This window comes from Terrapene carolina, unplaced genomic scaffold (assembly GCF_002925995.2).
Source record: "Terrapene carolina triunguis isolate 2854851 unplaced genomic scaffold, T_m_triunguis-2.0 Scaffold247, whole genome shotgun sequence".
NCBI lineage: Eukaryota > Metazoa > Chordata > Testudines > Emydidae > Terrapene > Terrapene triunguis.
In genome coordinates this window covers 13,145,299-13,157,900 of record NW_020664598.1, presented here as the reverse complement: position 1 = coordinate 13,157,900, position 12,602 = coordinate 13,145,299, and the positions used below count along the sequence as shown (strand labels likewise).

The 12,602-nt window shown below is 46.9% G+C and overlaps 1 protein-coding gene across 2 annotated transcripts; it reads right to left on the bottom strand.

Annotated features, from left to right (window-relative positions):
- Positions 1 to 412: 412 nt before the first annotated feature.
- On the bottom strand, positions 413 to 11,722 carry ADCK2 (aarF domain containing kinase 2). 2 transcript variants are annotated; one of them, XM_026657525.1, is made up of 8 exons: positions 10,016 to 11,722; positions 9,145 to 9,306; positions 7,974 to 8,102; positions 7,100 to 7,195; positions 5,966 to 6,217; positions 4,468 to 4,596; positions 3,755 to 3,808; positions 413 to 2,525 (listed from the first exon to the last, which is right to left on the bottom strand). In XM_026657525.1, exons 1-8 carry the CDS (start codon positions 10,985 to 10,987, stop codon positions 2,382 to 2,384), a joined length of 1,938 nt encoding a protein of 645 aa, XP_026513310.1. In that variant the 5' UTR covers positions 10,988 to 11,722; the 3' UTR covers positions 413 to 2,381. The 2 variants fall into 2 exon arrangements, with proteins under 2 accessions (XP_026513310.1, XP_024056557.2); XM_024200789.2 differs by having other exon boundaries at positions 9,145 to 9,291.
- Between the last annotated feature and the right edge of the window lie 880 nt (positions 11,723 to 12,602).

Here is a 12,602-nt window from a genome sequence, read left to right as displayed (position 1 = left end):
ACCTTGCCTAGTTTACCTCGGAAAGAGCAGGTCAGATTAGATGATCCTGATGGTCCTTTCTGACCTTTGAGTCTGAGTCTAAAGCGCCTTGTCGGCACTGTGTTTTTAAGCTCGCCATACCTCACTTGGAACAGCTCTCTCAAACCATGACTAACAAATGTTCCCATGATTGCGCTTTAATTATGGAACCAACTTTTTCTTTAAAACAAATCATCTCCTTTATTGTTTATAACTCAAACTTCTACAGCACTAGGGTAGCGCATCAGAACCTGAGAGTGAAAAAACTGACTAGTTGATCTTGTTCAAAATGATTAAGAACACAGGGGAACCCTGCTCCTCACTGGGATCTCAGGGCACTACGGCGGTACAAACAGAAATGATATTGATAACAAATAATATAGTAAAAAGTATGTTTGATTTTTCAGATTATTTTAATAGCCAGAACTTTTGACTCACTCGTGTAGGTGGCACCAGGCCTCTGTGGTCACACTGGGTACCAAGGCATCACCACTCATGCCGGATGGCTCAGAAAAGTAACAATGTAGTGAATATTGTTCCTTCAAAATAATCAGATTACTCACTCCTAATACAGTGACGATGTCGTTAGTATAGTCAGTTACTTTAACAACTTTGATCGACGGGGGAAAGAATGAAAAAAATCCCCAAACATTTCAATATAAAAATGGACTGACAGGCCTCTGAAACTATATATAATGAGCCATCTGATCTTGTCCTCAGCTGCAGTTCAGCATGTTATATCTGATAAAAATCAGCAGCTTCTCCCAGGTGGATATTCCAAAGTTATTTTACTCAGATGTTCATAAGCCAACAGATTTTTTGTAAAATCATGTTTCATGTAAAGGTACTTACAATATCAACTACTCAAAAATGTGTCAGCCAAGAGAGGATTGATAAATGGTGCATTTTAAATTACATCCTTCGCCAGAGTGCTTACTCTTTCAAGAAAATAGTAACAAAACAAAATCCATTTTGTAACATTTAATCTGTGGAAAGGCTTATGGGTAACATTCAAATGGTGTTAGGAAGGGTAGCGTTTAAAGACAAATGAATGCTGTCGCTATAGAAAGGCCAGACCAGGTCTCCATTGCTGTTCCAAAAGTCAGAACAGCAGAGTCTTCTCTGCACTCTCGTCTCACTGCTATTCACGCTAAGCAGCACAGGGTCTGATCCTGCATCCACTGAAGTTAAGGGCAGGCTTGAGCCCCTGCTCCTCAGACTTCAGCAAACACTTCTGCTCCTTGCACGCTAAGATCCATCTTTAATTTGCTGGTGCTTGAGGAAAACCATGCTGAGCTTGTACACAGTGTCAGACCCTACACTAAATAGGATGCAATCTTCTTCCAGCAACAGAACACCTGGAGATCACCAGCTCCCCAAAGTAAGAGATGCTTAGCAACTATTTAAAAAAATATGTATAGCTTCTATTTCTTCAAAGCCTGAAAATAATACCCCCCCCCGCCCTATTTGACAATGACTGATCCCCTCCCCTGGGACTGAAATGAAACTGATCTGGCTCTTTAAAGTCCATTCCAACAATAGCTTTTAGGAGCTAGCCTACGGGGGAGATCACACATGGTTTTGTTCCACAAGAGAGATGTCTTTTTTGTTTGTTTGTTTTTTTAAATTAAAACTCCTGCCCACAGCGGTAAGATCTAAACATTTTTCAAAGATGTTTCTAACCCAGACGACTTACCCCCATTAGATTATAGCAATCTTGGGAACCTAGCTGACTTGACAGTGTCACTTCAGTTAGGCTGAAGGAAAACCCAACATTCTGTCAAACCCAACTAACAAAGAACACCAGATTGTATGAACATGTAAAATTCTAAAAGGCCCATAAGGCTGAAAGCAAAGTTCTCTCTAAGAGAGTCAGAACCCACCCACCATTTCAAGCTGCAAAATGTCTCTGATGTTTGCAATTGCATTTCCAAGGCTTTTCTGTCTATCCACTTGTATGACCTCTTCTCATTGCAGTTTGAGTGCCTTTCAGCAAAGTGGGACTAATCAATAAGGAAGCCTGATTCCTAACAAGTCTCACCAAGCTCAGTGTCAATACTTGTTACTCAAACTTGGATACAAATTAAAGGGCTTTATTGTCGTAGAACAGCTTTCTCTCATAGGCAGGATGGGGAACCATGAAGCCAGCTGGAAAGGTCTTTGGCACCTGGATGCTGCCTAGGTGGTGATGGCGGATACCCAGTTTAATGGGGAATAGCCCACTGCTTCTCATCAGAGATGAGAGGTGAGGGCCTGTCCCCAGCTTCAGGCTGTTTCCCCCCCCCCCCCCATCAGCTGCCAAGGAGCACAGACAGTCCTTGCCAAAGAGCCCAGCAATGCAAGACAAATGTCAGTGGCTGCTGCTACTCTAGGAGAGAAGCAGCGGTTCTGATGAGAAGTGGTTTAGCTGCCTCCAAGATGTCCAGTTCAGGGTCCAACGAACGGGCAAGCCCTTCCAAAACCATGATGGCAAAGACAACTGAGGCAAAGTTACTCTCCAGCTTCACCTGAAAGCATAAGTGCAGAGGTTGTAACGGACTTGGGTGTCTCTGTGCTTTCCAAGCCCCTTCCATTGAGGTTCCAGCCTGCGGTGGGGGGGGGGGGGGGGGGGGGGGCATGTGTGTGCCTAGACAGCTGGACTGCAACACAGGAGCTCACTCATTTCCCTTCAGTTTCAAAGCAGCCTTGCTGCAATTCAGAAGGAGGGGGAAGCTGATCATTTCAAAGGAGACGTCCTAAGTCAGCCCAGTAGACAGTGCTCTGCACTTCCATATCGGAGAAGATTTTTCCCTCCCTGGAAGAGCAGGATTTAGGAGTGCTGCCCAGTGCCAACTCCGCTGAAGGAGCTTCCATGGACAAGGCAAGTACACATGCATGAAAAGGGGCAACGTGCCCCCCTCCCCTCTGCCATGGAGGGAGCCCCCTGGAACAGAATCAGACCCCTATTCCACATCTGGACTGCCTGCAGCCTGCCCCCCAGCCATGCAAGAGAACTGCTCCACATCCTACTGCCTTACACATCTGCTGAGCGGGAGGCAGGATTTGCCCTTATTGGGGCTTTGGTCACATTTGTTATTGGGGATAGTTCGATGGGGTTTAACATCCAAACAGCTGAAATAAAATAAAGTTTGAGGGGACACTGTCCAGGTCGAGCACCCCAGCATTTGACCTAGACACTGTTCTGATCTTTGTAAAGGCCATAGGGCAGATCCTCAGCTGGTATAACTGGTCATAGCTCAGCTGAACTCAATTAAACAAAAGTGATTTTTTTTCTGCTTTAAAGTAAGTGCCAGCAGCTCCTGACGCCTGCGTAACCCCCTCACAAACCGGCACATGGAGCCCAGCGCTCCTACCCAACCCGACAATAACGAATCAACGCATGGAGGGAAAAAAAGCAAATTGTTTTCATTTTACTTTTAACAATAAGGAAAAAATAAATGGAGACACCGACACTGGCCTTTTACGGTCTGGTGTCAGTTCTGAAATGCAGGCTATTGAAGGCCAGATCCAAAGCCCCTTGAAATGGATGGAATAACACTCACTGGCCTCAAAGGCTTTGAGGCACTCTTTTCCAAACATCGCAGGCAATACAGCATGCACGATCCCCCAGCACATTTCAGACACTCTCCCTCATCTCTCACCTTTGCAATCCCAATGGTTCCCCCCCGCTCATTTTTCAGATGGCAAAGCCTGGCACAACTTTTAAGGAGAATGCAATGAACACAGAGAACCTCACCTTGTGGGTCATCAGTAACTTAAAGACACTGGAGAGCAGATTCGCCACTTGAAGCTGGGATGTAAAGATACAAAGAAAAAGTTAACTCTGCTGATCAGGAGACCATGAAAACTACTGCCAGCAGGAACGGGAGGGATTTACCAGAGTAAGCTATTGGCATATTGTATGATCAGTTTAAAGTCTAAGAATATTAAGTGTCAAATTTTATTATTAGAAATATTGCTCAGAGAACAATATTTGCTATGCTCCATTGACAGCCTTATCCATCAGGATGTTGGTAAATATTCAGAGGGCATCAGCTGAGACCCCACCAATATCTATGGCTCTCTTAACCCCACAGCCCAGGAAGGAGGTAAGAGGGTTGAGGAGACACAACAATCGGCCCCTGCTTTGCTCTGCAGCCTCACCACTGGAGCACTACTATTGGTTTCAAAGGGAGTCTCAGCAGGAGTTAGCCAGAAGGATACAGGCTACGACTCCTTGGATTAAAAAAAAAAAAGTCAACACTATTTTGAGTTAGAAGGAAATAAAAGACAAGTTAGGGGCCTGGACGGAGTTTTTCTCCAGCTGTGAGAATAAAGAATTGGTAACACTGACAAGGGAGATGGCTGATGTGTAAGCGTCTGGTCTTTCAAACTGGGCCCGTTTAAAAGCACGGGTGTACTCCATGAGAGATAGTGTCCTGGGCTGGGTACCATATTTAGTCTGCTCACCTTTCCCAGTGCTACAGTGTTCGTCCTGGCCTTGGTCACCAGCTCTGCCATTTCAACTTTGAATCTCTCTATGTCCTTGCACTGGTTAGCCCTGGCGTGATGAAGGATCAATTCTGCCACTCTCTCCCCCTGTGAAACAAGTAGGAAGAGATGTGTCTTTAAGAATCCCAGACCATGGTAACACCACCAGATCTGTAATGCAGCTGCACAATGCCCTCACTCTCAGGCTTCCACTGGCACCTGTAGTAATTAAATTGCTTCTTATAACAGGGTACACTGGCCCTTTTTGACCAGAGGGGGAGCTCTCAGGGGTCAGACTACCCTCCTCAGGAGTTTGAGGGCAGATAGAGACTGACACTGAGAGAGAGGAAGTGGTTGGGGGCGGGGAGGGGGGGGGGGGGGGAGAGTCAGTATGTGGGAAAACCTAAAGCTCCTGTTCCTTTTAGGGCCTGGGAGTAGGAGCGTTGTAGTGTTGGGCCGGCCAGAACTCCCTGCTCTCTCAGCCAATTAGGACAAGTTCTGCTGGCACTAACTGCCATGCATGCTGGCAGTCTCAGAAGAGAGGCCAAGGACTGAATGGGCGTGAAGATAGAACTACATCCTCTTGCAGTGAGGTGAACCCTCCAGCTCAAGAATGAGACGCAGCAACAGGGTTGTGGAAGTGCTGACGTGTGGGCTGTACCTGTGCTGTGGATAAACAGAAGCCTTCAGGGCTCGATTGGGGAAGGGACCGTCTTTTTGTTCTATGGTTGTACAGCAGAGCACAATAGGGGCCTGGCCCATGACTGGGGCTCCTAGGTGTTATGATAATACAAATAACAAATCATTATTATTATCATCATCATCATCATCATCCAGTTCACTAGAGGCACAACGCGGCTGGAGATGGCCAGTGGAGAATTCCCCCTGCATGGAAGAATTCTCAGCTGGGTGAAACCTGGCAGAGGTGGCTCTTCTGCCTTCTGTGCCCGTTGCTCTCCCCAGTCCCTGGGACAAGGAGAAGAAAGGGGCGTGTTGTGGGCATTCTAGGAGCAGGGCATGGGAGGATGAGGAGGGGAGCAGCGTGGCAGAGCAGAGCTCCACTACACGGGCTCCGCCAATCTGGCTTAAATCCTGAGGGACCTTACACACGCTGCGTGAGCTGGGGTTGCCTGCATGGAGCTCTAACTTGCCGCGGGGTTAAGCAACCCTGAATTGGGGAGCTGCGACTGCCCTCTGACTCCCAAATCGAGCCTGGCACTCTCCTGAACTCGTTCAGAAGGAGAACCCAGAGTAACCCAGGGAACCCACTTTCTTTTGTGTGTGATACAGTTATCAAGGCAGCTGAGAGTGTCTGAGAGGCAGCAACCTTCCTTCCCCCTTTTAAGAACCCAAAATGGCACTCATGTGGGGAACAGTTGTATAATGTACTGCTGACAACTGAGATGACTGAAGAACTCCAGATGTCTCCCTTTCCCCAACTCCAGAGCCGTCAGCTCCCATCCGGAGCAGGCCTCACCTGTCCCTGTACCACAGCTGTGAAGACTGCCTTGAAGTTCTGAAGGTCAGCTCCCTGCAGCTCTGCCACAATCCCTGCATCCAGCAGCATCAGACGGAGCGGGCAGGGGGACGGCCGCACTTCCACGATCAGCGTGTCACACATGTCCACAATGGAGGTCTGATCCTTGCGACCAGTGCTGAAATGGGCGGTGCCCTGGACCAAGATGTTCCCAGGGTGCAGGTCACCATGGACAAAATTATCAACAAACACCTGGAGGGGGTGATATTTATCATATGAAAAGGACAAAGGTAACTGGAGTAAAATCTTCCACAGTGTGAGACCTGGTTCCAAAACCTGACTAGATGGTAAATGGCATTAGTGGTGTGGGTTCAGTCCTGCCCCCCGTGATCTCCTTGCCACATCACAAAACCAGTACACACTGATACAGTTAGTAGTTCTGCTCAGGAGTGGCCCAATGCTGAAACAGCAGGAGATGCTGTAGGCAAAAATCAGAGTGCATCACAAAGCTGCATGTAGCAAAAAGGAAGATTTGCTATGAGACCAAGATAGTTCTGGGGATTCACGGACCAGGAAAGCATTAGTCTCTGGAAATAAGCCCTAACTGGACAGAACTCAGGGTTTTCATTGCCAGTACCCATTCAGAATCCAGCCTTCACTCTGGCCATGACTGAGGAACTGAATAGTTACAGGTTGCCAAACCCACACTGGGCTCACCACCTTGCAATTCGATAGAAAAATAAGGAGGGTAAGTTGCATTGCTCGCAAGAGCTGGCCAGATTTATTTTCTTTGCTCCATGCTTAGTATATTTCACCTACCTGTAAATTGGCAGCAGCAGATGCTTTGACAAATGGAACTAGAAAGTTAGCTGGTTTCCCTGGGGCTTTTATAAGCCCTGTAGCCTCCGTCGAGATGACACTTAAAACTTTGTGCTTTACATCTCCAAAGTGATGTGTAAATATTAATTAAATGCAGTTCTATGGCTCCCCAGAGCAATACACTTTTGTGTGTGTGTGTGTGTGTGTGTGTGTATGTGTACACATACATATGTATTAGGCTAACTGAATTATTTTAACAATGGTAAGGCACCCTCCTCCTCAGTTCAACTCTAACAACACAGCCCAGACTCTTACCATCTTTAGGAGCATGTCTATGCCCATCTTGGCTAGTCTCTTCTTGAGCTCTGAGGAAATGTCCACGTGCAGATACTGGGAGATGGGCTGACTCTCCTTAAACAAAGACAGAATGGGAGTCAGACAGATCCTATAGATCCCTATGTCTCACTTCACCACCCGCATTCCAGGGTCAGGGGTCTCTCCTGTCCTTGGCAGAGCAATGAAGATGCCGCAGAGGGGGCTAGGTTACTACAGGCTGAATTTACTGTGGCTGATGAAGCCAGAGAAGCAAAGGTTTGGGACTGGGAGGTGATTGGCTAAGTGGGTGTGAAACAGGCCGTGAGGGATTTTGGGGACAAGAAATACCAAAGAAAATGTATCGCTAGAATTGACACACAGAGTGGGGTTGAAAGAACAGCTTTGGGAGCGGATTCAAAGCTGGTCCACAATGAAGATGAACCAACAAACCCAACTATATCCCTTTATATGGACCAGCTCAGGTTAGATTCCTGAACTATACACCCAACCCTAACACAGAAAAGGAGAACTAGAGTGTGTTTTATGGGCAGAAAACGCAAACAGAAACAGAAGATTGCTAAAGAACAGTTCTGGTTTCCTTTTGGCACCCAGGAAAGTTTCCTACACTGAGCTGAGACTACATTTCTCACCCTTATTCCAGGGAATGTGACCTTGAAAAGAAGAGCAAGAAAGGAAAGAGTGAAAGAAGGACCCAGACACATTTAAGCCAATAGCAGAGAGATGCACTCTCCTACCACCCATCTTTCCCTCCCTAGGCCACCTCTAGAAAAGGGCTTTGTGTTGAGGTTAAGATCAACCATTGAGTGTAAACCTCCAGCACCACCACCCTTCTCATGGCCGCTGTAGCTCTTACCTCAAACGTTTCCACCAGGATGTTTCTCGTTACAAAGGGGCGAAGTGGAGTTGGGAACTTCACAAAATCCACATCCAGGAAATTTTTCTGGAAGCGCTCCAAGTTTCTGGCTTCGTAGCGTAGGTCAAGCTAAAGAGGGATGAAGAGAAAAGGGAGACTGCGTGGTGCAGGGGGTGCAGAACTAGGAGGACAGGAAGCCTGGAGGGTCCTGCCTGAGCTACCATCACACTGCCTGACACTTGACCCCAATGGAGCTCAGCCAACTCCACCAGAAAACTGGTTAAAAAGCAAGAACCTCAATGAAAAAAAAATAGATGGTGCTCCTTAGCTAAGCTCTCCTGGTGGAAATATTACAGAATGAGGCACCCCAGGGGTAGGCATCTTAGAACTACCTCAATTAGATAGAAAAGTGACAAATATTACTATTTATTATCTGTATTACAGTAGTGCCTCAAGATCACAACCAAGATCGGGACCCATTGCACTAGGTGCTGTACATACACATAAGTGATATTCCTTGCCCCCAAAAGAGTTTACAATCTAACTAGACATGCCAAAGGGTGGGAGAAAGGAAGTGTTATCCTCATGTTACAGACAGAGAACTCAGGCAGGAAGAAATTAGAAGTGTCTTCCCCAAGGTCACCCAGGCAGTCTGCAGCAGAGTCAGGAACTGAATCAGGATTCCAGAGTTCCAATCCAGTGCCTTAAGCACAAGACCATGCTTCCTCTCTAAGTCACACGCCTTCATACTCCCGCCCCCCCAACATACATTTCTTAGCGCTCAGCTGCAGTTCGAGGATTGAAGCAGGAGGGTGACGTCCCCTCCATAATTTGGAAATGATGACTATCCTGTGAGTATAATTATCCCCCTAAAGAGAAATGAAAGGACGCGAGGGCAAGTTTCTCAGATACTGATCCTGTCCTGACTCTTCTCACAGTTTGTACCCTAGACCAAAGGCCTGGCTGCCTGACCGAGGAGGCACTAAACACCCCGGGCTGAAGACATCCCTGGTGTAATTACTGATGTCACTACTGTGCACCAGAATGCAGTGCTGCTGCACAAGATGACAGAGTCTCTTTGTAATTGCTGGTAGTAACAGGTAGGTGGATGCATGACAAAGAGAGGAAGCAACTGTGCTTCGGTATATGCAGAGCATGGAATTATACTCACCTGTTGAGTCATGAGCTTCTCAAATTCCTCCACTATTTCAGTCAGACTGAGCCACTTGAGCCCCGGGAAAAGCCCAATGATCTTGCTGCCCATCTTCATCAGAAGCAGATCTATCTGGACCTGGAGGACTAGTCCAGGATGCAGGACCTGAGCGAGAAACAACTGTAGGCAGATCATCTCCCATGGGCATAATGCCGATACTGTAGGGAAGCCAGTCCATTCAGTTTAGTAAGCTAAGATGATAGCTCCTGAATAGTCACACACCAGGCTATAACGGAAATACCCTTTAGACCAAAAAGGGGCTGCTATTCGCTCTGTCAACAATGCACATTTCCCATGGATCCATGGTTCAAAATGTGACTAAAGGAAGTCTTTATAATACTCTTTAAACTGCTCAGATTTATTCAGTTTAGAATCTACAATGTCACCCAAACTAATTTACAACTGCTTTCCCCATCCTCAAAGAAGCAGAGAAGGGCTGGACAATTTACTTAAGACCAAAAGTGAAGTCTAGCTCAATACACAGTTTTAAAATAAATTGGGCCTTAGTGGTCATGTCTAGTGCCCACATGGCAGACAACATGGCATGACTGGAGTATCTGTATTTTGGAGAGTCCCAGACATGCAACAGCAAGGGCTGTTGAGGATCAAGTTTGAGGAGCATTAGTAGCATTTTGTGGCAAGCAGTACCATAGGCTGGAACTGAAGAGTACTGGGAAAACTGCCTGGGCAGAAAGGTTAAGCAGCACCTCTCCTGCACTTCATTTAGCCCATGCCACATCTATTAATTTTTCGTGAGAACTAAACTCTCCATCAGATTCACTCAGCAATCTCTAATTCCAGTCATCCGCCTACAATATATATTACTTACTTTAATGGCTACTGGAATAAGATGGTCCATCGCATCTAAACTGTCAATAGATGATGTGTTTGTAGTTAGCTGAGATCCAGACATTTGCTCCTCAGAGGTAGCATTTCTATTAATACCTTCATTGAAAGGTTCTTCCTTAAGTGACTGGTCTGCACTACTGTCTTCCAAACTCTCTCCACCCTTCCCTTTCCAGGGCCACCTGAAGAGGCCCCTAAGACCAGACACTTCCCAGGCTTCAAAAGCAGATTCTGTTTCAGAGTTCTTCACTAGTTCCTCGAACTGGGGGTCATCAATAGTAGTGGCATCAGCATAAGCTTTATATACCTGGGCAACACAACCTGAGCCAATGGGTTCCTTGCTTTTAAACCTGAGGACTCTCTTCCAGTCTTCCCCAAATGCTCTCCTGAGGAAGTGTTTGGTGTAACCCCAGGGATGAGGTGTCACCTTGACATGAAGCTTGGAAAACTTGATGCAGAACTTTTCAGAGAAGAGATCTCTCCTGGTGCATGCCCACTGGCCCAGCTTGATATAAGTGGGACCCGAGGACTCTGTGGCCTTCAGCAGGAGATGGAGCCAGAGGGCTGCAAAACCTGAAGACAGGTAGGTCACTGGATAAAGCAGAAGCAAAGGGCCAAACTTCAACAAGAGAACACAAGCCCGGAGTCCCAGGCGAAGGGCAAAGCCAAGACGCCAGAAAAATCCAGCTGAAGGTTGTTTGTCTTTGGCAGGTTCAGGGAATAAGGATGCACATTGGTTTGATACTTCCTGGCATCTCACAACAGACACCTTTGTGATCCCCCAGCACACTAAGATGGTCTTAGCCAAGGCTTGCGTTTTGATCAAGCTGTGTTTATCACTAGATGGGGAGTTGCCAGATTTATTACCCCATCTTATCCAAACCAGGTTTTTCCTTACATTAAGGGCCCTTAAACTGAAAAGGTAAATCCTAGCAGTGCAGCCCCAGGCAATCATAATCCTGGAGGTCAAAAATGACAGAGAAAGTTGTGTATCTATTGGTGGGCAGTGCAGCCTAGATAGAGAATAACAGCAACCAAATCAAACATTTGTCATTTGCTGTTTTGCTTCAATGTTGGTGAAAAACTGGAGAATAAAAAACCCAAGATGATGCTCAAAAACTGGATTTACAAGGTTCGGTTTTGTTTGTTACACCAAAGTGCAAAAAGAAAAAAACAACATCGGCGAGTCTGTGCCTGTCAGCTCCAGAATCTGCTGTTATGGGATCAGAGGCTGGGGTTTGGGCTGACTTGCTCCCCTCCATGGGTAAGTAGAGACCCCCCCCCCCACGAGAATCAGGTCAAGAGTCTCTGTTCTTACGTCAGAGCGCAACCTCCTCCAGGCAAGGCCTGGCAGCAGAGGCAGAGGGCCACAGCCAGGCTCTGCTAGAGGCGAGCCTCTGCATTCCGTTCACAGCCAAACCGCTTGTCCCTTCACCTTCCCCATCTCGCTCGTTTCCCTGCCTCCACGGAGTCAGTTTCATTCATACTCAGCTTCCCTCCGGGGAGCAGAAGGCAAAGCTGGGTGACGAACAGCGGCGATTCCCAGCCGTGGATCCAAACCACCCGGGGGCTGGTGGGAGCGGCAGAGCCGCCGCTGCGGGCCGATCTGCTACAGTCTCACTCCGCAGAACGCGGGGTGAAGCGAACAAGATACACAACGTTCCAAGCCCACGGACTTCCGTGGACAACGATGGCCCCGCCCCTTAAAGAGACAGCGACCGGCGCTGCTGTGCAAAGCACAGGGGAAGACCGTCCCTGCTGTACGTTGTGGGGCTTGCAGGGAGCGCGTTTTCCTCTACGGCTCGCAGGTACCAAGCACACAGTGTTGGTGCTTCGCCAGTTTGTATAGCGGGGTGTATGTTTGTAACAACCTTCCAGCTGGCCCCGTTATCCTTTCGCCAGCCAGTTAGATCCCTCCTTTGCTGGCTGTAAATTCTGTCTATTCGGGACAGTTCTTAATTTAGGACATTGTCTGTTTAGACATAGGTTGGGCTGTACATTTGTATCTCCCGTCCTGATATTAATGGTATTGTTGTTTATTATTGGGTTTAAATATTTGTTTCAAGTGGAGTCGTTACAAGCTTGTATGGTCCCACATTATCAATATATCTTGGTCCTAACTTTCCTGGCCAGGTCTCACTTAACCTATCTAGTGTACAGTGGAGTCAATCCCTGAAGTTATTAAAATGATGCTAAAAGGTGTTCTACTTCCTGGTAAATTACATTTTCCATCCCTTGTTAATTTCGGCAGGTAGAGCCGCTGGCAGGGGGGAAATTAGTCTGTGTCCACTGCTCAGATAGTTTGGGATAGAGGCATCTCATCTGGCAGAGTAAGGCTGTTTTGCAGGCAAACACTATTATGGCTTTTCCCAGCCTCTCCTTCTAGTAGCAGAAAATAATATTTTAAGTTGATTTTGAGTCTAAGTCTTAAGATGTTGGGTTTAATTCTCTGCTCTGTGACTTCTGTGTGGGACATTTTATTTTGTTCTTTAATCTTGTTTTAACTTTTGAGATATTTCTCTTGTTTTCATCTTGTTACTAGAGGGAGAATATGTAAAAGTACAGTAGCT